Source organism: Oncorhynchus clarkii, chromosome 1 (genome assembly GCF_045791955.1).
Source record: "Oncorhynchus clarkii lewisi isolate Uvic-CL-2024 chromosome 1, UVic_Ocla_1.0, whole genome shotgun sequence".
NCBI lineage: Eukaryota > Metazoa > Chordata > Actinopteri > Salmoniformes > Salmonidae > Oncorhynchus > Oncorhynchus clarkii.
This window is the reverse complement of record NC_092147.1, coordinates 66,019,319-66,045,559: the sequence shown is the minus strand read 5'-3', so window position 1 is coordinate 66,045,559 and position 26,241 is coordinate 66,019,319. Positions and strand designations below refer to the sequence as shown.

At 41.7% G+C, this 26,241-nt stretch overlaps 1 protein-coding gene across 1 annotated transcript in view; it reads right to left on the bottom strand.

The window, feature by feature from the left end:
* Positions 1–26,241, bottom strand: part of LOC139410636 (glutamate dehydrogenase, mitochondrial-like) — a 43,827-nt gene that overhangs the window by 4,690 nt on the left and 12,896 nt on the right. Inside the window, exons 2-10 of the mRNA XM_071155988.1 lie at positions 25,916–25,996; positions 25,748–25,803; positions 14,489–14,552; positions 13,568–13,662; positions 11,712–11,891; positions 9,881–10,018; positions 9,486–9,623; positions 9,196–9,276; positions 8,491–8,614 (exon numbers count right to left, since the gene is read on the bottom strand). Coding sequence (XP_071012089.1) covers positions 8,491–8,614; positions 9,196–9,276; positions 9,486–9,623; positions 9,881–10,018; positions 11,712–11,891; positions 13,568–13,662; positions 14,489–14,552; positions 25,748–25,803; positions 25,916–25,996 — 957 coding nt within the window. The remainder of the gene's footprint in view (positions 1–8,490; positions 8,615–9,195; positions 9,277–9,485; positions 9,624–9,880; positions 10,019–11,711; positions 11,892–13,567; positions 13,663–14,488; positions 14,553–25,747; positions 25,804–25,915; positions 25,997–26,241) is intronic.

Sequence of the window (26,241 nt, the reverse complement as noted above, 5' to 3'; positions counted from 1 at the left end):
ACATAAAGATATAAAACTGTATTTTTTTGTGAAGAATCAACAACAAGTGGGACACAATCATGAAGTGGAACGACATTTATTGGATATTTCAAACTTTTTTAACAAATCAAAAACTGAAAAATTGGGCGTGCAAAATTATTCAGCCCCTTTACTTTCAGTGCAGCAAACTCTCTCCAGAAGTTCAGTGAGGATCTCTGAATGATCCAATGTTGACCTAAATGACTAATGATGATAAATACAATCCACCTGTGTGTAATCAAGTCTCCGTATAAATGCACCTGCACTGTGATAGTCTCAGAGGTCCGTTAAAAGCGCAGAGAGCATCAAGAAGAACAAGGAACACACCAGGCAGGTCCGAGATACTGTTGTGAAGAAGTTTAAAGCCGGATTTGTATACAAAAAGATTTCCCAAGCTTTAAACATCCCAAGGAGCACTGTGCAAGCGATAATATTGAAATGGAAGGAGTATCAGACCACTGCAAATCTACTAAGACCTGGCCGTCCCTCTAAACTTTCAGCTCATACAAGGAGAAGACTGATCAGAGATGCAGCCAAGAGGCCCATGATCACTCTGGATGAACTGCAGAGATCTACAGCTGAGGTGGGAGACTCTGTCCATAGGACAACAATCAGTCGTATATTGCACAAATCTGGCCTTTATGGAAGAGTGGCAAGAAGAAAGCCATTTCTTAAAGATATCCATAAAAAGTGTTGTTTAAAGTTTGCCACAAGCCACCTGGGAGACACACCAAGCATGTGGAAGAAGGTGCTCTGGTCAGATGAAACCAAAATTGAACTTTTTGGCAACAATGCAAAACGTTATGTTTGGCGTAAAAGCAACACAGCTGAACACGCCATCCCCGCTGTCAAACATGGTGGTGGCAGCATCATGGTTTGGGCCTGCTTTTCCTCAGCAGGGACAGGGAAGATGGTTAAAATTGATGGGAAGATGGATGGAGCCAAATACAGGACCATTCTGGAAGAAAACCTGATGGAGTCTGCAAAAGACCTGAGACTGGGATGGAGATTTGTCTTCCAACAAGACAATGATCCAAAACATAAAGCAAAATCTACAATGGAATGGTTCAAAAATAAACATATCCAGGTGTTAGAATGACCAAGTCAAAGTCCAGACCTGAATCCAATCGAGAATCTGTGGAAAGAACTGAAAACTGCTGTTCACAAATGCTCTCCATCCAACCTCACTGAGCTCGAGCTGTTTTGCAAGGAGGAATGGGAAAAAACTTCAGTCTCTCGATGTGCAAAACTGATAGAGACATACCCCAAGCGACTTACAGCTGTAATCGCAGCAAAAGGTGGCACTACAACGTATTAACTTAAGGGGGCTGAATAATTTTGCACGCCCAATTTTTCAGTTTTTGATTTGTTAAAAAAGTTTGAAATATCCAATAAATGTCGTTCCACTTCATGATTGTGTCCCACTTGTTGTTGATTCTTCACAAAAAAATACAGTTTTAAATCTTTATGTTTGAAGCCTGAAATGTGGCAAAAGGTCGCAAAGTTCAAGGGGGCCGAATACCCCCCACTGATCTGGGCCCAGGGGCTTCAGCCTCGGTAAACCCCTGCATTAAATCCGGTCCTGTGTCTGTTTTACAGGTTTTGGTTTTTCCCATGGGGCGCACCGATTAGGGTCACCTCGTTAGTAAGTATGTTACAACTGTGCTGGCTTGTCCATCTCATTCGTCGGTAGGCGTTTCACCTGTGCTAGCTCAGGTGATATTAAATAGTGGCTGGCCCATTGCTCCAGTTAGTTCTCGAGAGAGTGGGCATGAGAGATGTTGGAAGTGATTGACCACAGTTTAACTCTTCTTCTGAGAGTTCTCCCTTTCAGTTTGCTCCACTTGCTTTTAGTTCCCTAAGTTGGTTTAGGTTTTATTTTGATTTGCCAGATAAGTTTGTGTTGACACATAAAACTACCTTCAAACAAAGCACCCAGTAGTAATTCCTACACAAAAAAAAGCTATCCAGATAAGTCACCTGCTACTGAGGAGGTTTCAGTCCTTTTCTACAGTGCCCAAAGATAAGGATCGGCAGAAAACAGGTTTTTCATATCCACCAGTTTGTCATTCATTGCCGTGAGATAGGACACATTGTCTCTCAGTGGCTTAAGTTGAAACAGAAATTTGAGACAGAGAAAAAGCAGTTCCTTTCTTGTGGGAGTCCTCCAGCCCATTAAGTCTCTGGTTGGGAATGGTGTATCTCCTAAACAAGATTTGGGATCAGATGTGCATGTGACTCCGTTTCAGATGGGTTCGTGTCTCTGCAGAGTGGCGATACTTTTAAACAGCTGGTGAAGATATTGCGACACACTAGGGTGGCCCAATCCTTCATTATGCAGGGTGTTTTGCTTTTGTCTGACACTTCAGCAACTGGTTACAGTATGTTAGTACGGCTATTCCCAAACTGGGGTGGGGTACGCGCAATGCTGTCGGGTGTACGGCAAATATATATGTGATACACATTTTCTAACAGTCTATTTAGATTTTCCAACGGGGCTATACATTTGGGTGATATTTTTTTCTCGCCTGAGTAGCCTCATTTCACTGCCAAAAATAGAATTAAACCATCTAGTCTTCATCGAAATAACATAATGTCAAATACAGGTTGCCTAGTCAAACAATTAACATCCAATCACATTAACCATTACTCTCTCACGGGAATTCCACTAACGGCCGCCCAAAAATGTATGTAGCCAAGCGTAGATGCTGCTCATTCCGTTTCCTCGAAAATTGATAAATTGTTAATAAAGGTAAGCCCCCCATCCATAGAGACACATACCAGCTGCACTGGTAAACTGCTACTACAAGCAGTACTACATCTGCACTGTTTCACCACGCATCAGTGACATGGTACGAGATGTTTTGAAACAATTACTACTTCGCATACTTACAAGCCAGTGAATTCTATGCATTACAGCTGGATGAGTCAACAGACGTGGCGGGCCTGGCACAGCTCCTGGTATATGTCCGTTACGTTTATGGGGGGGGGGGGGGGTCAATTAAGGAAGACATCCTCTTCTGCAAACCAGGACAACAGGAGAGGATATTTTTAAAGTCCTGGACAGCTTTGTGACATCAAATGGACTTAGGCGGTGAAGATGTGTTGGTATCTGTACTGATGGCCCAAAAGCCATGACAGTGAGACATAGCAGTTGCTCCCAACGCCACTTGGGTACACTGCAGCATCCACTGAGAGGCTCTTGCTGCCAAGGGAATGCCTGACAGCTTGAAATACGTTTTGGACACTACAGTGAAAATGGTTAACTTTGTTAAAACAAGGCCCTGAACTTGTGTATTTTCTGCACTATGCAATGATATGGGCAGTGACCATATAACGATTTTACAACATAAAGAAGTGCACTGGTTTTCAAGTATTTAAATTTGTATTTTTATTTTTATTGAGAGACAATCTTAAAGTTCTCTTTACTGACCCTAATTTTCACTTGTCTGACCGCTTGCATGATGACGGATTTCTCACACGACTGGCCTATCTGGGTGATGTTTTTTCTCACCTGAATAATCTGAATCTAGGACTACAGGAACTCGCAACTATATTCAATGTGTGGGACAAAATTGAGGCTATGATTAAGAAGTTGGAGTTCTTCTCTGTCTGCATTAACAAGGACAACACGCAGGTCATTCCGTCATTGTATGATTTTTGTGTGCAAATGAACTCAAGCTTACGGACAATGTCAAACGTGATATAGCGAAATACCGGAGTGAGCTGGGTGCGCAATTACGCAGGTACTTTCCCGAAACTGACGACACAAACAACTCGATTCGTTATCCCTTTCATGCCCTGCCTCCAGTCCACTTACCGATATCTGAACAAGAGAGCCTCATCGAAATTGCAACAAGCGGTTTTGTGAAAATTTAATTTAAATCAGATGCCACTGCCATATTTCTGGATTGGGCTGCGCCCCGAGTATCCTACCTTGGCAAATCATGCTGTTAAGACCCTGATGCCCTTTGCAACCATGTACCTATGCGAGAGTGGATTCTCGGCCCCCACTAGCATGAAAACTAAATACAGGCACAGACTGTGTGGAAAAATATTTAAGAGACTCTCTCCAATACAACCCAACATTGCAGTTATGTGCATCCTTTCAAGCACACCCTTCTCATTAACCTGTGTTGAGTTATTCACAATTAAATGAACAAGTAAGGTTTTATACATAAGATGGCTAAATAAAGAGCAAAATTATTGATTATTATTTGTACCCTGGTCCTATAAGAGCTCTTTGTCACTTCCCACAAGCTGGGATGTGACAAACACTCACTCATTCTTATGGTTAATAAATGTATTGTATAGTGTGTGTGTGGTAGGCTTACAATGATGGCAAAAAACAACATTTGAGAGTGCGCTGACCCTGGTGCTATAGGGGCTACGCAGCTGGAGGTTGAATGTTTGAAGGGGTGCGGGACTATAAAAAGTTAGGGAACCACTGTGTTAGTACAAAGCGTGAAGATGGGTTGCATGGAAGTTCTTTGTATAATGTGGAACTCAAGTCTGATCTTATTTCTGTTTCCGATGTCGTTTGAGTGAGGCCTAATTTTGGGAAAAAATGTAGATGGAGGGAAGGTTGTGCCAAATCTTGTCGTTTGTAAGGAACTCAGTAGAGGAACCTGATGGGTTATCAGAAAAGTACCGTAGAGTGTTCCCAGCGTGTGCCGATAGATCCCACCATGGGCGATCAGTCTGAGATTGATGATCCCGATTTCAATAAACCGGAGTTGACCTCTCCTTTGAAAACCACAAAGGTGAGCGAATTTGTAGAACCACTGAAGGAAGATAGGGTTCCTACAGTTGACACTTTGACATCTAGGAAGCAGCTGATTGCTGAACAGAGTAAAGATATTTCCCTCTAGCCGCTGTTTCATCAAACTCAAGAGGGGTTATTTGACAGAGATGGTGTTCCAATGTGGAAATGGTGTTCTTGAGCCACTTCTAGGCAGGACGATTGGCCCAGTGTATCTCAAATTGTCATTCCAGTTGCACTTCGACAAGTGATACTGAGGTTACCTCATGATGATAGTATGGCAGGTCAACAAGACGTATGACCATATCTTGCGTAACTTCTATTGGCCTGGTCTGAAACAGGATGTCGTGTCTTACTGTAAATCCTATTATGTTTGCCAGTGGACGGGTAAACAGAACCAATCTGTACTGGTTGCAACTTTGCAGCCTATTCCTGCTTTTGACAAATCTTTCAGCAGGGTTCTGGTGGACTGTGTTGGTCCTTTGCCCAAAGCCAAGAATGGTAAGTAGTTTCTCTTAACCATAATGTGTGCTGCCAATCGTTTCTCTTAGGCCATTCCACTGAGGTAAATCACAGCTCCCGGTACTGTTTTACTCTGCCCTGGTGAAAATATTGTCAATGTTTGGACTTCCGCAGGTAGTGCAGTCGGACCAAGGAATGAATTTCAAGTCAAAGGTCTTCCAGCAAGTGCTACAACAGTTGGGTGTAATCCAATGCCCCTCTAGTGCCTACCACCTAGAATCTCAACGTGCTCTTGAGAGAAAACGTGCTCAACGTGCTCGAGAGAAAAAAATTGGGGTGAAGGGGTCTCTCGTGCTGTGTACAGCATGGGATGCTGTCGAGGAATCTCTCAGTTTTAGTCTGAATTAACTCGTGTTTGGACATCATGTCAGAGGTCCTTTGAGTTTGCTGAGTGAGTGAGATGCAGGGCGACACTTTAAAAACAAATCTGTTGGAGCACATTAGCATTTTTTGATACAGATTACACCACGACTGTGAGTTTGTTAGTGAGAATCTGGAGAAGGCGCAAACTAAAATGTAAGTCTGGTATGATCGGAAGGCCCAAGACTGCACTTTAGACGTGGGTGACCAAGTCCTGGTTTTGTTGCCCATTCTGGGGTCACCAGTGTGCAGGAACAAAACCCGGCTGTATCATGTCAACATGTTGAAACCATACTTCACCCGCTACAATTGGGCAGAGAAGTCGATGGAAACTGGTAGTGATATTCTGCCTGTAGCCACTGCTGTCACCGATGACTACAGTCTTCCTCAAGAGTACGAGGAAAGCTCAATACACTCTGTGCTGGTTGAGTAACTCAGAGATTCTAGAAAACCTTGATGTCTTTTTGGTACACTTGAAAAGGCGACATTGTTGCACTGCTTTTAGAATACCAGGGTTTATTCTCAGATGTGCCAACCCAGTCAAATGTACTGGAGTATAACATTCACGTCGGGGACTCAGCCCCGATCAAACATGCCTATCGAGTGAAACCTGACAAGAGAGTGAAGCTCCGCAGGGAGGTGGAATTGCACAACATGGCAACAGTCCGTGGAGTTTCCCCCGTATATTAGTACCTACGGTGGATGTGTGTCTGAGGTTTTGTTCTGATTTTGGGAAACTCAAAGCCGTTACTAAGTTGGACTCGTACCCTTTGGTGCTGCTAAGGACGTTATCAAGTTTGATCTGCTGGAGGGATGTTTGCAAGTCCCTCTAACTGAGCACGCCAAAGAGTTGTCTGCTTTTGTCACTCCTGATGGGTTGTTTTCCTACCTTTATCTCCCGTTCGGGTTATGAAATGCCGGAGCCAAGTTTCAAAGGCTCATGCACATCCTGCTACATGCCCTAGAAAATGCTGACGCATATTTAGCACGATCTGGCCCCAACACCTTCAGGATAATGTTCGGGCGTTTCGCAGCTGCCAACCTGACAGTTAACCTGTCAAAGAGCAAAATTGGCTGAGCAACAGTCAAATATCTCTGGAAAGTGGTGGGGCAAGGGAAAGTCCGACCAGTCCTGGCAAAAGTGGAGGCCGTCAATAACTTTCCAGCACCGGCGCTGATTCTTGGGAATGGCTGTCTACTACCAGGCTTTTTGTACAAACTTTGCTCAGGTTGTTGTGTCACTTACAGATTTGTCCGGTCCAAAAGTAATTTTCCCGATGGGACTCACTGCAACGGTGCTAGCTGCTCCGGTTTTCAATCGACTGTTTGCTCTGCACACCGATGCCAGCGACGTAGGCGCAGGGGCTGTGCTCCGACAGAAAAACAATGTTGAGCACCCTGTGGGGTACTTTTCAAAGAAACTGGCCTCATATCAAAAGCTGTACTTGACTATTGAGAAAGACGCTCGCTTTGGTACTGGCTCTCTAGCACGTCGCGGTTTATGTCTCTACACCTACGAGGGTATATACCGATCATAATCCTCTAGTTTTTCGGCAAAAGACAAGCTCCACGAACCACAGACTCCTTCGTTGGAGTTTCCCCTTGAAATCAGACACGTTCGTGGTAAGGACAACTTGGTTGCTGATTGTCTTTCAAGAGCGGGCAGTCGATAAGTTTTGTGTTTAGCCAGTGTGTGGCCTTGGCTCACAATTTATTTTTGACTGCACGTTTTGGAGAGGAATTTTGTTTTGGCTCGGTCCAAGGGGATGAGAGCTATAGAAGCGTACGTGAGTTTTTCAAAAACTTGAGTTATAGCCAACTACATATAAAAATAATGCTTCTTTATAAAAGATGGAATATATATTTAATTACTTTGTCTTATATTTAATTGTTGACAGCCAGTAGACGTTGATATTGGAGAAGGTGACGCATAAGTTGTTTTTTGTTGGTGGTGAGCAAACTTGTCTTAAGGAAGAAGGTGTTACAGGTTTTGTTTTTTCCATTTATATTTTGAGGTACCACGTTGGAATGTAGGGCGCACCGATTAGTGTCACCTCGTTAGTAAGTATGTGTTACAACTGTGCTGGCTTGTCCATCTCATTAGCCGGAAGGTGTTTTTGCCTGTGCTAGCCCAGGTGATATTTAATAGTGGCTGGCCCAGTGATCCAGTTGGTTCTCGAGAGAGAATGAGAGCATGAGAGCTGTTGGAACTGCTTGACAGCGGTTTAGCTCTTCCTCTGCTTGAGATAAAAACAAAGCCTTTTATCTTGTTCCCCCCTTTTGGTTTGCTCCACTTGCTTTTAGCTCCATATTATAAATTAGTTTGGGTTTTTATTTTGGGTTGCCCTTTTTAGTGCAAATTTAGTAGTTGTCTTTAAGGACCCAGACTTGTTGCTAGTCAACTTTCGGTGGACAGCCCCATGAGTATCTTTGACAACTCCTCTTATAACCCACCTGTTTCCATTTTGTTTGTCAGTGATTTTATTTGTTAGTTCCCTTTGTTGTGAGCAACATTGAGTTTGTCGTATGGGAACATAAGTGTGTGTGTACTCTGCAGTCAAAAAAATATTCAATGTGCAACATACTGCAAGTCACAGCCGTAAAATAAAAAAACATGGTGGTTAAGCAGCCAATGGTTTCTGAAATTTCAAATAGTCCTCATTCCCAGTAATGAATGAAATTTAGGATTTCAACACGAACTACAGTGATAAATACAACTTTAGCATAATACAAGATAAACAAAATCCATCTTTATGTGGCATAACAGAGAGTAGGCTGAACTAGCAGGGGTGAGTGCATCCCTACGGTTTGGGAGGTGTCAGACTTACTGAGCAGGTGGTAGTTGGAGTCCCTCTCATACTTGAAGGTCAGTCTACCATAGCTGACATGGTTCAGGTTCTTCAGCCACTCAAAGTAGGAGACAGTCACTCCACCAGCGTTCAGGTACATGTCCTGAATAAACAAGAGATGGTGGGTTAGTTTGCAAACACTAACATTACAGCTATGCTGTAACATACAGGCAATCAAGAGCTGCAAAGTCAAAGAGTAAATTACACGGAGACAGATTAAGCAACTATCTGCATAAAATTGCTTCTAAACAATAGTTTAAAATATGATTAATCTCCATTCAAAGAAATAGAGTCAGACTCTGGAGACCAGAGGTATACAATCCAACTAATCAATGTTCAGGAAATCCCGGTCTTCACTGTAGACTTAACAAGTCAGAATCTGGGCCCGTATCCACAAAGCGTCTGAGTAGGAGTGCTGATTTAGGATCACTTTTGCTTTTAAGTTCATAATGAATAAGAATGCAATTGTATGGACAGATCTTAGATCAGCACTCCTACTCAGACGTTTTGTGGATACGGGCCCTGGCCTACTTCTAGGCCAAAATGTTTAGATCTGGGTCTGTGAAAACGGCCCTAAAAATATCTAGGTCTCCAGGACCAACACAATCAAATGGAACCTGTTACAAGTTGCAAAAATTGAGAAAATATGAATATGCAATCTGAAATCTGCATACAGCCTCTCACCGGAATCACCATGATATTCCTCTCCAGGAAGATCTTATCAGCGTCAGGGGTGGTGGGTCCATTGGCTCCTTCAGCAATGATCTGGAAAAACAAGACGATTTAAATACACTTTACATACCGAATTCAGCTTTCCACAAACACCTTTCTACTGTTAGTGAGGTTCAATAGAGGTCAGTGATGATTGTGTACATTTTATAGAACTTTAGCCTGCATTAATGTGGATTTACTGCACGTTACTCAGTGTGTAATAAGAGTGACTGCTGGTCTGGACATGATTGTTGAACTTTGACCTTGGCCTTGATTTTGTGGGCGTTATTCCTGGTCAGTTGCTTCTCGCTGGCGGCCGGGATCAGGATGTCACAGTCGGCCTCCAGGATGCTGCCTTCGTATGGCGTGGAGTTGGGGAAGCCCACGATGGTGCCGTGTTGCTGGTGAGAAGAACGAGAGAGAGAGAGAAAGAGAATGAGACATACAGTAGACAAGTTACAGGACCAAAGTATATCCTTGGTCATGCACCTCAAATGTTTTGCCAAGTTGGCTGTACGGCTGTGGAGGACGTTGGGTGTAGGAAGGCTGTACGTCCCCTAGGTGGCACCCTTAGACCGTGCTTTCCACATTGGCATTAAACAGCCAGAGAGAGATCAACTTGTAGGTTAGTGACTGTAGCTATGAGTTGTGTACTAACCAGCTTGTAGTCCTCCAGCTCCTTGGGGTCGATGCCATTGGGGTTCCAGATGTTTCCATCCATCTCTCCAACACCAACACACTTGGCCCCGAAACGGTGTAGGTAACGCATGGAGTGCATGCCAACGTTACCAAAACCCTGGGAGAAGAGAAGGAAGAACGACATGTTTCAGAATAAAATAAGAACATTGGTTGGAGCCGTTTTTGGCCCGAGTGCCTTGTAAGTCACATATTGTTAAGCCTGTTCCGCTTGTATGTACCAAATGCACATTTATGTTTACGTTCTTGTTAATGAGTGTCATGTAGTGTCTTCTGGTCCAGTGGGTTTATGGATCACTTCTGATATTGGTAACACATGGTGCAGCCTCCAATCAGTACAGCTTGTAATGAGCTGTAACACAGTGTTCTACTGTAGGAGGGAGGACAGTCCTCTGTACATCAACATTTAACAAGCTATGTCTGCTATTTAGTGATTATACCAACAGCGTGGCTGCCATCCTTTATAGTAGTCTCTCATGTTGCTACCTCTAACCAAAAATAATGATAATATTTTTTATAAAATCATTTTTCCCTTCTTAATGCATTTGAGCCAATCAGTTGTGTTGTGACAAGTTAGGGGTGGAATACAGAAGATTGCCCTATTTGGTAAAAGACCAAGTCCATATTGTGGCAAGAACAGCTCAAATAAGCAAAGAGAAACAACAGTCCATCATTACTTCAAGACATGAAGGTCAGTCTATTTGGAAAATGTCAAGAACTTTGAAGAAACTTTAAAATGCAGTTGCAAAAACCATCACGCGCTATGATGAATCTGGCTCTCATGAGGACCGCCACAGGAAATGAAGACCTAGAGTTACCTTAGCTGCAAAGGATACGTTCATTAGTTACCAGCCTCAGAAATTGCAGCCCAAAAACTGCTTCACAGAGTTTAAGTAACAGACACATCTCAACATCAAGTGTTCAGAGGAGACTTCGTGAATCAGGCCTTCATGGTCGAATTGCTGCAAAGAAACCACTACTAAAGAAACCAATACGAAAAAGAGACTTGCTTGAGCCAAGAAACACGAGCAATGGACATTAGACAAAACAAGATTTTTGCTTCCAACCGCCATGTCTTTGTGAGACGCAGAGTAGGTGAACGGATGATCTCTGCATATACGTTTCCCACCGTGACGCATGGAGGAGGTAAGTCACACATTCAAGGCACGCATTCTGCAGCGATACGCCATCCCATCTGGTTTGCGCCTAGTGGGACTATCATTTGTTTTTCAACAGGACAATGACCCAAAACACACCTCCAGGATGTGTAAGGGATATTTGACCAAGAATGAGAGAGATGGAGTGCTGCATCAGATGACCTGGCCTCCACAATCACCCGACTTCAACCCAATCGAGATGGTTTGGAATGAGTTGGACTGCAGAGTGAAGGGAAAGCAGCCAACAAGTGCTCAGCATATATGGGAACTCCTTCAAGAGCATTGTAAAAGCATTCCAGGTGAAGCTGGTTGAGAGAATGCCAAGAGTGTGCAAAGCTGTCAAGGCAAAGGGTGGCTACTTTAATGAATCTAAAATGTACATTTTGATTTGTTTAACACTTTAGTTACTACATGATTCCATGTGTAATTTCATAGTTTTTATGTCTTCACTAATATTCTACAATGTAGAAAATAGTACAAATAAAGAAAAATCCTTGAATGAGTAAGTGTGTCCAAACTTTTGACTGGTACTGTACCTTTTACTATAATGCCACCCCATACACTGTAAAATGCTTTGAGACCTGATGAAAGTAAATCAAATGCCATTCCTAATCAATACATGCAGTGTCTGTGTACCTGAATGACAAAGGTCTTGTCGGTGAAGCCAGGGCTCAGGCCCAGCTGGCTCATGTAGGCCGCCTCGTTGATGAAGTTCTCAATGCCGTGGAATACTCCTCGCCCGGTGGCCGAGATCCTTCCGTGGATGCCACCCTGGCTGATGGGCTTACCAGTCACACAGGCATGAGCGTTGATGTCCTGGACACAGAGGAGAGGAACATATGAATAGTTAGTGGTGGAGTTAGCAAGTTCACAAAAGCCAATAAAAGGAGCAGGCGGCCACCTTGTAAGAGACACACTGGATGGTGATCGACACATTTTGTGATGTACCAGAGACCAATCATCCGAGGGATAAAGATCAGGCTCTAGCGAGACTCTTTACAATAATGACATCAATATATCCCAGAAACAAGTCTATTTGGAAGACTATGGCAAAAAGGTCCCAACATGAGGCCTACATGGACACAGCGTTGTCCTCAAACTGTGATAAGTTTTCATCCTAGACAGGACAAGAGCACGTCTCTGTAGTTCTGATTTTAGACTGAGGCCAACCTCTATGACTAGGCTATAGGGTAGAAGATCTAGTGTACAGTTGAAATGCTTTACTTTTGGAGTGCTCCCTGACCGCCTCCCTGGCAATCAACAAAACATATAAGCGTCATACAGCAAGAGACAGTTAAACTTAACGGAATCTAGAGCTTTGTCTTTCAGTAGACTTGGAACAATATCCTAAGGACAGGAAAATAAGGGTCATATAAAAGGCCAGCAGAAATGTGTGTAAAAACTCAAATCATCAGAAGGGATAAAGGAACAAAAACAAAAAAGTGACATACAGGAAATATTGACTCAGCAAAGTCAATAAGGATGGCTAGTGTACACACAGAATAATGACAACTTATCACTTGACCACTAGCTACTGAACACCGTTTTGCTTTGTGGTCATGTAACATAGTTGCTTGGTTATAAGGTTGATAAGACATGAACATATTTCTTGGTGATAAAATATAACAAGCAGAGGAAGAGCTGAGAAAGTTATCTATATTACATTTTCCTTCATTTAAGTGGTTTACGATAATTGTTCAAAGCTGTTTAGCTTAGTTGATAGGAAGTGCTGAGGGAAACACCATGTCTATTGTGGGAGAGGGCTGTCGTGGCAGAATCAGAATTATTTAGGTAACATTTATAAATAAGATGTTTTATTCATTTTATAGTATGCTTATGTGGGAAAGTTACTTGGGCCCAGAGAGGGGACAGGTCTGGTTAGTCTTATCTGTGAATGTGTCATGTGTAAACGTATCTTTTAAACCATGTGAAGGGATGATTGAGGGGGAACCAATTATCTCTTGGCTCCACAATGTCCGTGTGCCAGTCACTCCCTACTTTTCCCATCGGGGAGAGGAGGATGGCAGTGTCTGGAACCATTCTATGTTCCCTCTGAGGTTGCCCTTATATTGACCTAGAGGCTCACTCTCCTCTCTGTGAGCTTGTCCAGGATGGGTTGTATTTGGGATGTGAGTGTCTAAAATGACAATTGATATATACCATTGGATGAGGTAATGTCTTGGTACTATTATGTACCAAGAACGAGATAAGAGCTTCGTTTAGGAGACCAAACTGAACGATAATTTATAGTCAATGCTGTCTGGCTATGTGTGTCTTTGCTATAAAGGATCTCAGTTGCAAATATGTAAGCACTTTCAGAGAATTCATTTATAGACACTGAATTGATCTGAGAGTCACAGGGTTGTGATGGAGCTCATATAATTAAAGATGGACTTTATGATAACTCTGACTTGTGTGTGGTTTGCTCTCATGATTTGGTAATACAGGAAATTTCCACGACAGGGCAGTGAGTTCATACGGGGAACACATACATGGTGGCCCATGGTGTTGGCATAGGTGTCAGCAATCCAGGACATTTCCCTCTCTCCAGTGCTCATATCAGGGGCAGGGACATCAATGCCAGGTCCTGACAGGGGAAAGAAGAGAGGTTAAAGTGAACTTCTAGGATAACAAAAAATGCCTTCAGTAAAGAAGAAACAAACAATAAACCAACAACAAACTCATACTGAAACGCATGTAGACCCATCTAAATATGTTGGTGTGAAACAGTAGTACTGTATTTAGATAGAGGCACTCATGGCCCACTTTGAAGCTATTGCAGTGTACTGTAGGTAGTCTAGTCACATGACGTGTAACCAAGACATGTCGCTATATAAACAGTCCCATCATCCCACTATGGAAGAATGTTCCTGGAATGCCTTTTAATAACTGGCTTCCTCTGAACTTCCTGATTTAGTGATCATGTGGACGACATTTACAGCTTTGAATAACAGAGACATAAAGAGTGCCATTCTTGCCTATTTAAACGCTGGACTTGTCAGGCTAGAAACCCCCTACGAAAGCCTGAAGTCAGGTCACGGGTACTTCATACTTTGAAAGCATCATCCTAAAATAACTCTTGAAACAAACGGAAGTCCTTGGGAATGATAGGTCACTGTTACAAAGAACGTGAAGTTAATGTGAACTGCTTACTTAATTCTGACATCCCTCAAAAATATTTGGTGTATTTTTTCAGTCTTCGATTTTTTTCTGGTGTAGTTTCCCCTCGTCAATCCTTCTGTTTAACTCCTCTCTCATCATGGTTATTTATGTTTGTGCTGCGCCGTGTGCTCATGAAACCCCCCTCCCCTCCCCCACTACAGGGGACCATGTATTCATGCGGACATACACATTACCGCCAGACATTTTCACCACCAGCCTTCAGTGTTCCCCTGATCACAGACACGACTCACCAATAAAACCCTTTTTGGCCAGCTCAATGGTGAATCTTCTGGTGATTTTCTCCAGTTCATTGTCCTGCAGGCAGAGAAATAACAGTATGATAAATGGCATTGAATATTTCACTGGCAGTAAAGTCAGACCAAATAACCAATTGTGCTCTTTAACAGCACAAAAACATCCTGCTTTGTGATAGAATAGGATTCTCAAATATTGAGATGCAACATCAGCTTCAGGTAGTTTAACACTAATGTCAAAGCTGGATTACTTGACTTTATTGAATGAAAACTGAAGGTGAAACACTCATCCACCTGGTTCAAGGACTATAAGTTTGGCTCAGGAGGATCAAGGGACAAAAAAACCCTCCTGCTCTTTCAGAGCCAGCAGCCAAGCAGATGGATATGGGGTAAATGTCCCCGTCATGATGTTTACCAGCTGATGGCTCAGCAGTTCTCCCCCAGAGCAGAGCTGCCAATGCTTAATAACACCACAGGGCCGGTCAGCGCTGGGCTGGCTACAGGAAGTGGAGGGAGAGTCCACTGACTAACAGCTTCCTGTGCACAGCTCTATTGAACACAATGGGGCTTTGAGGAATGGTGTGATCTTTAAATTTAGATGGTAGGTATTCAACATCTTAATAACGTGTGCTATAATATGTACAATATGCACTTAATTACATTCTTATTCGCAAATTTAAATAACTATTAAGTACAGGTCATGCATATTTTCTATTTTTGAGAAACAGACAATAAAATAATTTTCTATGGCTCCTTCTTTCCTATCAGTAGTAATCTCGGCTAATTCTGGGGTCAAAGTTGAAGATAGAGATTCTCATCCTTGTTCCGATCACTGCTAAAACAAACACTCCAATGAATGGTCACATAATAGGACATCCTGCAGCCTTCCTACATGGCACACACTGGCTGAATCAACATTGTTTCAATGTAATTTGCCAACGTATTGTGACGCAGAATCAACGTGGAAAATACATTGGATTTGAAAACAAGTCATCATCCAGTTGTTTTCATCTAATTGCACCCAGCGTTGTAAACATTGAAATTAGGGTACAACTTCAACTTAAATACATCGACTTAAAATGACTTACAATCTAATTTCAACATAACCAGAAATATATGTTGAAATTCCACATAGAAATGTTCATCTTTTTAATCCTATATTCAATATATTATGGTTCATATTTGATTAGACATGTTATGTTGACCTTGTTTCAATGTTGATAGAATGGTATGTTTGAATCAACGTAATTGTTTATCATGCTATCAACCTAAGTGATGTGGTATATTGAATTTAATGTGTAGCCACAGTAACAATTTCTGCCTGAACATTGAGGGACTCCTACTGATACATGAGGTAATGCACTTCAAAGAGAACTAGTTTACCATCCAGATGTCTAACTATGTACCCTGCTTAGCGTTGTAAACAAGCCGTGTTCGTTTCAGCTGAGCTATCATGTCAACACATTTAGACATTGACCAGCTTCCATACTCATTTGAGTAGACTACCTAAATAACATTGAAGAGTTGAAAGTAACTAACTTTTCTTACAAAAGCTGTATGTTAAAAGTAAATTCTGAGTGAGGTTGGGTTTATCTTAGGGCTTGGAATTGTGACATTATCGTGATACTTAGGTACCAATTCAATATGTATGGCAATTCTCACGATTCTACAGTATATGTATTGATACTGAGATTTTATTGCGATTCGATGATCCAAACATATTGCTTATCATATGTCTGCTGCAGAGGGACAAGAGAGAGCAATGAGAAAACAAGTTGATTAGTTATGGAAATAAGTGTTGAAAACTAAATTGGCTTCCTATTTAAAAAAAGAAAAAGGAGAACAAGCTATGCAGATACAGCCAACTAGCACAGAAATATTGTGATAGTCAAAATTAATATTCCGATATGTAAATATGGATTTTTTTATTCCATCACTAGATTATGTAGGCTGCATTGACATTCGATTTGCCCAGAGAACACCATCATTTCAATGTGAAGCTAGGTGTACTATCATTCATCTAAGGTTGATTGGAAGTTAGACATAGTTACCACTAGCCCTATAAATAGCATGCCAAATAGATGATTAGACAACTTTTACCTTGCCCTTATTGATGTCTTTTAACATACATTATCCCAGTCTTTCCATGACAGACTGACCAGGTGAAAGCTACAGTATGATCCCCTATTGATGTCACTTGTTAAATCCACTTCAATCAGTGTAGATGAAAGGGAGGGGCGGGTTTAAGAAGGGTTTTTTAAGCCTCGAGACAATTGAGACATGTATTGTGCAAGTGTACCATTCAGAGGGTGAATGGGCAAGACAAAAGATTGAAGTGCCTTTGAACGGGGTATGGTAGTAGGTTCAGGTGCACCGGTTTGTGTCAAGAACTGCAACGCTGCTGGGTTTTTCACATTCAAAAGTTTCCAGTGTGTATCAAGAATGGTCCATCACCCAAAGGACATCCACACAAATTGACAACTTTGGGAAGCAACGGACTCAACATGAGCCAGCATCCCTGTGGAATGCTTTGGACACCTTAGAGTCCATGCCCTGACAAAATTTGGCTATACTGAGGGCAAAGGGGAGGGTGCAACTCAATATTAGGAAGATGTTTGGTATACTCAGTGTATACAGTGCATTCGAAAAGTATTCAGACCCCTTGACTTACGTTACAGCCTTATTCTAAAATTTATTTTAAAAAATTCTTCCATCAAGCGAAAACAGGTTTAGAATTTTTAGCACATTTATAAAAATGTAAAACAGAAATGTCTTATTTGTAACCCGATTCAGGAAACTAGGCGTATGTCGCAAAGTCACAAATTCACAAAAGAGCCGTTTGAACGTAAAAAAGTGTTTTTTGGCAGAAATGCCTTCTCGAACATGTGAACTTTCATGTGCCTTAATATCAAAACTTGTATGCCACCTGTAAATACAAATAAAACTGTTAAATTACAGGCCTAGTTGGTTTAGCCACAGAAAAAGACCACAACCTTCCCGCTAGCCATGATTGGCTGAGATAATGAGTGTACTGGACATGCGGAGCGATGAGTTTGGATTGGTCTGCGGTGTAGCATCTTGTGTCTAAAATGAGCTGCTCGTTATGCGTAGATAATCCTTTCTATTGCTGTTTTCGAAAGATATAACGTTAGCCATGGAGAACTACAAATATGTTGCTAGTGCTAAACATTTCTGCCCTGAATTTATCAGGCGCTATCAACAAAGGTCAGCGGGAAAAAGTTGTGATGGACTACTTTCTTGAGGACGATCGTGTCATGCCGACTCTCTCTGACTGAAAATGAATCAGAACGATGAGGAAATCCCTGATTTAGGTAAAAATATTTTTAGTGATGTTCTCTCAGAATGCCATTTCGCATTACTAGTTATAGCCTAGCTAGCTAACATTGAACCTACTTGGTTAACTTTAGCAAGCTATGACAATCAGGTTTGTATCGCTAGTTAATGCTTGCTGTTAGCTAGCCAGCTGACGTTAGATGGCTGGCTAGCTATTGAACATTACGTGTATGAACTGTGTGTAGTTATGTTCTCAGAATTCCATTTCGCAACCATTGTATAATAATGCTAAAATATTTGTATCTGGAATTCGTCTTTCAGCTTCACCAGAACAGGCCTGACTCTCCTCCACCAGTCATACAAGGAGAATGGTCTAATACCTCCCATCAAAAACAGAGCTGGCCCAAGCAAGCACAGGTTACACCAGAAGCATGAGGACTTGCAGCGAGTGCTGAACTTCAACAACTACGCAGAGGATAATGCAACTTTGGTGGAAAGCTGCTGTCATACCATGTGACAAAAGCAGCAGCGTGGCATCTCTACAAGGAATCGATGACAACACTTGGAATGTAAAGCAAAAACACATCTTGATTATTTAATTGACCAACATTATTGGCACTACTTTTATTGAGCTTAATTTTTTTTCTGTATTTTCCAGAGGTACGTGTAGTTAGGCTGTCTTCCTTCAGGAATGTGTGGAGAAAATTGCTGCCCCACATCTCAAGCACTACGCCGAGGACAGACCTGTGCTGGCAGTGGCAGAAGAACAACTATCAGGTCTTCAGATCTGTCAATCTGCCAGAAGCTGTTAAATCAGTCAAGCTGAAGAAGCAAGAGCAGCATCTCCTGCTTGTTCAGAGTGAGCGGTGACGAAGAGGCTATGGACATCACATGCCCTGCACCAAAGTCAAGGGCAGGACGGAATATAGATTCCCTTGTTCATGCGTGGGTTGGACAGACCAGTCATCAGCACTAGCTGCAGTGCCTCTATTCAAATGACTCTCTCCTAACACGTTGCTGCTACTATTTAAAAAAAAAAAAATTATCCTGCTGCTCAGCCACTTTACCAGTATGCATATAACTGCCTCGATCACTATCATTATTGTTCTTGTACATACTGTATATTATTTTATTTATAATTGACACTACTTCTGATATTGCTACTATGCAAGTAACCATTTGGCTTTACCGTTTAGACCTTCTGTAGAGACCCATCCACTTATATATGTAAAATTCATATTGATATGAATATTTTGCTGTGTGTGGTCGCAACATGATTTTGTGACATACAGTACCACAACAATATCATGTGACCGTATCAAGTGTCCACCACATAAATATATGGTACATGCATCTGTTTATGTACTGTACATACAGTGGGGCAAAAAAGTATTGGAATGGGCCAAAATACCAGCAACAGTGTGTGAAAACCTTGTGAAGACTTACAGAAAACGTTTGACCTCTGTCAATGCCAACAACGGGTATATAACAAAGTATTGAGATAAACTTTTGTTATTGACCAAATTCTTATTTTCCACCATAATTTGCAAATAAATTCATTAAAAATCCTACAATGTGATTTTCTGGATTTTTTTCTTCTCATTTTGTCTGTCATAGTTGAAGTGTACCCATGATGAAAATTACAGGCCTCTCTCATCTTTTTAAGTGGGAGAACTTGCACAATTGGTGGCTGACTAAATACTTTTTTTGCCCCACTGTATGCACCTCAATCAGGTTTCAACTCAGGTTGCATGGCCTTATCACATAGTTTTCCATACTTAAGTTAAGTGATGGTGTAACAGTATATAAAGTATGCTAATATACTGGTGTGAAGGCATTTGGGCAGTGGCGTAAGTGCCTCAGTAAAAATACTTTAAAGTACTACTTAAGTATCTGTACATTACTTTACTATTTATATGTTTGGCAACTTTTACTTCACTACATTCCAAAATAAAATAATGTACTTTTTACTCCATACATTTTCCCTGACACCAAAAAGTACTCGTTATATTTTGAAAGGAAAATTGTCCAATTCACACACTTATCAAGAGAACATCCCTGGTCATCCCTACTGCACTTGATGTGGCAGACTCACTAAACACAAATTCTTTGTTTGAAAAATGATGTTTGGGTGTGCCCCTGGCTATCTGTCAGTAAAAAAAATATTAAAAAATGGGCATCTGGTTTAATATAAGGAATTTGAAATGATTTATACTTTTACTTTTGATACTTAAGTACATTTGAGCAATTACATTAACTTGCGATACTTTATTTTTATAACCAAATACTTTGACTTAAGTAGTATTTTCCTGAGTGACTTACCTTTATAGAAAATGACTGAAGTAAAAGTATCTTTACATTTACTCAAGTATGACAACTTTTTCCACCACTGGATGTGGCTGAGGTATTAGCATTTCTTTCACATTACCCATCAAATTAAACAACTGTGTCTGGGAAATTGTCATCTAATCTTTATAAAATATTTTTATCATCTAGACACTTTGTTTACCGGGAATCTTTCCTTGTTGTAGGCTACTACCACTTTTAGTCTAAATCTTTACTACACTACTCACTGTTTAGCACCTGACGTGTGAATCCTGAAAGAGATAGGTGGGGCTGGCTTAAGAGGGTGTGAACAATGCTGAATGGGTGTAGACAAAGGAGAGCTCTCCAGTAGGTACCAAAACAGGCCCTTTTCTCAAAAGTGAGATTACAAATGTATCAACATTCAAAGCAGAATTACTTCCCCATTGTTCCTCAAACATGCAGTGTATGATATACCATTTTGTAGCTGTGTCTCTACTTTTTACCAACGTAAAAAAATAACTATTTCAAATGTTGCTACATAAGACCGAATCCAGGTGGTGAGTCACATTTACTAAGTATTCAGACCTATTGCTATGAGACTTGAAATTAAGCTCATGTGGATTCTGTTTCCATTTATCATCCTTGAGATGTTTCTACAACTTGATTGGAGTCCACCTGTGGTAAATTCAATTGATTGGACATGATTTGGAAAAGCAGGAACCTGTCTATATAAAAGGTCCCACAGTTAACAGAAACAAGATTATCTGGTCTGATAAAACCAAGACTGAACTCTTTGGCCTGAATGCCAAGCATCACGCCTGGAGGAAACCTGGCACCATCCCTACGGTGAAGCATGGTGGTGGCAGCATCATGCTGTGTGGAAGTATTTCAGATGCAGGGACTGGGAGACTAGTCAGGGTCAAGGGAAAGATCAATGGAGTAAACTACAGAGAGATCCTTGATGAAAACCTGCTCCAGAGCGCTCAGGACCTCAGACTGGGGCAAAGGGTCACCTTCCAACAGGACAACAACCCTAAGCAGACAGCATAGACAATGCAGGAGTGGCGGACTTCAACCCGATTGAACATCTCTGGAAAGACCAAACACCAGATTCTTTCCGTATCTATGTGGAATTTTCAACACAATTTCTACGTATACATACAGTGCCAGTCAAAAGTTGACACACCTACTCAAAGGTTACTCTTTAATTTGACTATTTTCCACATTGTAGAATAGTGAAGACATCAAAACTGTGAAATAACACATATGGAATCATGTAGCAATCTAAAAAGTGTTAAATAAATCAAAATATATTTTATATTTGAGATTCTTCAAAGCAGCTACCCTTTGTCTTGAGTTAATCTGCAGCTGCCATGGTTACCCAGTATGTCTGGCTGAGCTACATATCTGATTGGCTGCCTTACATGAAAGGCGGTGCAACCAAGGAGCCAGGTGGCATGGCAGAAGGGGTTTGACTGACTTTCAGTGAAACCAGTGACGCTAAACACACATGGAAACGCTCACTCACTGAATAGATGGGAAAATACACTGGATATGAATAAGCCTACACATATGGAAACACATGTTGTATATAATATACACTTATGCATAAATTAACATTCAATAATAGGACCCGGGTACTCGGATTCTCAGGCCCCTATTAATATAATTTGTCCTGTAAACAAAGTTTATAATAATTCCATTCTTAGCAGGGTTGGTGGGACTGATATACTACACCTTGCAATAAAAATAACACCAACATGCTTATTAGCCACTACATTGTAGAATAACAATGAAGACATCAAAACTATGAAATAACATATATGAAATCATGTAGTAACCAAAAAAGTGTTAAACAAATAAAAAAATTTTTTATATTTGCAATTCTTCAAATAACCATCCTTTGCCTTGATGACAGCTTTGCACATGCTTGGCATTCTCTCAACCAGCTTCACTTGGAATGCTTTTCCAACAGTCTTGAAGGATTTTCCACATATGCTGAGCACTTGGGTGCTTTTCCTTCACTCTGTGGTCCAAGTAATCTCAAACCATCTCAATTGGGTTGAGGTCTTGTGATTGTCATGATTGTCAGGTCATTTTATGCAGCGGTCCATCGCTCTCCTTCTTTGCCAAATAGCCCTTACACAGCCTGGAGGTGTGTTAGGTTATTGTCCTGTTGAAAAACAATGATAGTCCCACTAAGCGCAACCCAGATGGGATGGCATATCGCTGCAGAATTCTGTGGTAGCCATGCTGGTTAAGTGTGCCTTGAATTCTAAATAAATCACAGACAGTGTCACCTGCAAAGCACGCCCACACCATCACACCTCCTTCTCCATGCTTCACGGTGGGAACCACATATGCGGAGATCACTTGCTCTACGTCTCACAAAGAAAACAGAAATGTCAAATTCGGACTTTAAAGACCACTGGAAAGATTTCCACCGGTCTAATGTCCATTGCTCGTGTTTCTTGGCCCAAGCAAGTCTCATTTTCTTATTGGGGCCCTTTACTAGTGGTTTCTTTGCAGCAATTCGACCATGAAGGCCTGATTCACGCAGTCTCTTCTGAGCAGCTGATGTTGAGATGTGTCTGTTACATGAACTCTGTAAAGCAGTTATTTGTGCAGCAATTTCTGAGGCTGGTAACTCTAATGAACGTATCCTCTGTACAACCAAATAAAAAATTCACTTGACCAACTTTACTCCACACACAGAGATGCATACAATGCTCTCCCCCACCCTCCATTTGGCAAATCTGACCATAATTCTATCCTCCTGATTCCTGCTTAGAAGCAAAAACTAAAGCTGTGACTCGCTCAATATGGAAGTGGTCAGATGACACGGATGCTTTGTTACAGGACTGTTTTGCTAGCACAGACTGGAATATGTTCCGGGATTCATCCACTGGCATTGAGGAGTACACCACCTCAGTCATCGGCGTCATCAATAAGTGCATCAACGACGTCCCCCCCCAGTGACTGTACGTACATATCCCAACCAGAAGCCATAGATTACAGGCAACATCCGCATTGAGCTAAAGGCTAGAGCTGCCGCTGTCAAGGAACGGGACACTAATCTGGACACGTATAAGAAATCCCGTTATGCCCTCATACGAACCATCAAACAAGCAAAGCGTCAATTACAGGATTGAGGTTGAATCCTACAAACCAGCTCTGACGCTTGGCTTAAACTATTACGGACTACAAAGGGAAAACCAGATGCGAGCTGCCCAGTGACGGGAGCCTAGTCCTTGTGCCCAAGAAAGCGAAGGTAACCTGCCTCAATGATTATGGCCTCGTAGCACTCAAGTCGGTAGCCATGAAGTGCTTTGAAAGGCTGGTCATGGCTCACAACAGCATCCTCCCGGATACCCTAGACCCACTCCAATTCGCATACCGCCCTAACAGATCCACAGATGACGCAATCTCAATCCACACTGCCCTTTCTCACCTGGACAAAAGGAACACCTATGTGAGAATGCTGTTCATTGACAACAGCTCTGCATTCAACACCATAGTGCCCATGAAGCTCATCACTAAGCTAAGGACCCTAAACACCTCCCTCTGCAACTGGATTCTGGATTTCCTGACGGGCCACCCCCCCAGGTGGTAAGGGTAGGCAACACCACATCTGCCACGCTGATCCTCAACACTGGGGCCCCTCAGGGATGTGTATTTAGTCCCCTCCTGTGCTCCCTGTACACCCACGACTGCGTGGCCAAAAACGACTCCAACACCATCATTAAGTTTGCTGACAACACAACAGTGGCCTTATCACCGACAATGATGAGAGTCTATAGGGAGGAGGTCAGAAACCTGGCAGTGTGGTCCCAGGACAACAACCTCTACCTCAATGTGAACAAGACAAAGAATCTGAACGTAGACTACAGGATAAGGTGGGCCTGAACAGGCCCCCATTAACATCGACGGGGCTGTAGTGTAGCGGGTCGAGAGTTAAGTTCCTTGGTGTACACATCACCAACAAACTATCATGGTCCAAACACACCAAGACAGTCGTGAAGAGAGCACAACACCTTTTCCACCTCAGGAGACTGAAAATATTTGGCATGGGTCTCCAGATCCTCAAAGGTTCTACAGCTTCACCATCGAGAACATCCTGACCGATTGCATCACCGCCTGGTATGGCAACTGCTCTGCATCTGACCATAAGGCACTACAGAGGGTAGTGCGTACGGCCCAGCACATCACTGGGGCCAAGCTTCCTGCCATCCAGGACCTATATACTAGGCAGTGTCAGAGGAAAGCCCAAAAAATTGTCAGAGACTCCAGTCACCCAAGTCACAGCCGGTTTTCTCTGCTATCGCACGGCTAGCGGTGCCGGAGCGCCAAGTATAGGACCAAAAGGCTCCTTAACAGCTTCTACCCCCAAGCCATAAGACTGCTGAACAGTTAATACAATCGCCACCGAACAATTTACATGGACACCCCTCCCCCCTCCCTTTTTGTACACTGATGCCACTTGCTGTTTATTATCTATGCATAGTCACGTCACCCCTACCTACTGTAGATGTACAAATGACCTCTAACGAATACCCCCGCACATTGACTCGGTACTCCCTGTATGTAGCCTCGTTAATGTTATTTTATTGTGTTACTTTTCATTGAGTTTATTTGGTAAATATTTTCATAACTCTTTCTTTGACTGCACTTTTGGGTAAAGGCTTGTAAGTAAGCATTTTCATGGTAAGGTTTACACTTACTTGTATTCAGCGCATGTGCCAAATAACTTTTTGATTTAAACTTACCAAATAAGGCTATCTTCTGTATACCACCCCTACCATGTCACAACACAACTGAATGGCTCAAACTCATTAAGGAAAGAAATTCCACAAATTAACAAGGCACACCTTTAAATTGAAATGCATTCCAGGTGACTACCGTGTGAAGCTGGTTGAGAGAATGCCAAGAGGTGTGCAAAGCTGTAATCAAGGCAAAGGGTGGCTACTTTGAAGAATCTCAAATATATTTTCATTTGTTTAACACTTTTGTGGTTACTACATGATTCCATATGTGTTATTTCATAGTTTTGATGTCTTCGCTATTGTGCTACAATGTAGAAAATAGTAAAAATAAAGAAAACTTCTGGAATGAGTAGGTGTATAAACTTTTGACTGATAATGTAGATCTGATGATTAGGTTGAAATTAAATTGATGTAACAACCTGTTAGTCAGGTTAAGTCAATTAATTTAAGATAAAGTATTACCCTAATTTCAATGTTTACAAAGCAGGTTGAAATTAGATTAAAATTGGATTACTTAGTTCAAATCAAACATATTTCCCACATTGATTCCATGTCAATGCGTTGAAACAAACAGTGTGTGCCCAATGGTTATTATCTATGCACTATGGGTAAAATACATCACAATGGACGTAGTGAGATGAAAATGACATGCCTTGACAGCAACCTTATCACTGGTTTAGATTACTTGGTAATGTGAGCTCTGAGTCACAGATAAACAAGTTCAAAATAAAGTAGAAACTGACTTTGTTGTCTATTGAGAAACTGCTTTGTACATAAAGGGAACACAACCTAAAGCTAATGAAAAGTGCCATGTGACTGCGAGAATGGGATGAAAGGACATCAACAATTTCTTAAGATACTCTGGTGTATCCCGAAACAAACTAATACCTACAGTGTAATTCTTTACGTTGATCTTCACTCCAGCTTTGGCTCCTCCAAATGGAACATCTGAAGGAATTTAAAATGGAAGGGGTTACATCAGAAAAAAACACAACAGGCTGTATAAACATGTCTGGAGGCCTGTCTCGAAGATAAAGGCTAGGTGTGTAAAAGCCCTTACCCACGACAGCACATTTGTATGTCATCAGCGAGGCCAGGGCTTTCACCTCATCGACCGACACCTCGGTGCTGTAGCGGATACCTGAAACATACAACATGGCAGAGTTAGTGGTGTGAAACCTGTGATATCAGACTTGGCTGAAAAAAAGTCATGTTTTCCCATTTTCATTCTCTAGCTAGAGTAGGTGTGTATGATAATATTAGGAAAATGGTATAAATGCACCTTATACATGATGAAAACAATAAGCCTATAAGTTGCTGTACAATAAAACAAGTGAAATGTGTACACTATCCACTTTTTAAAACCAGAGAGCATCCTCCTCCATT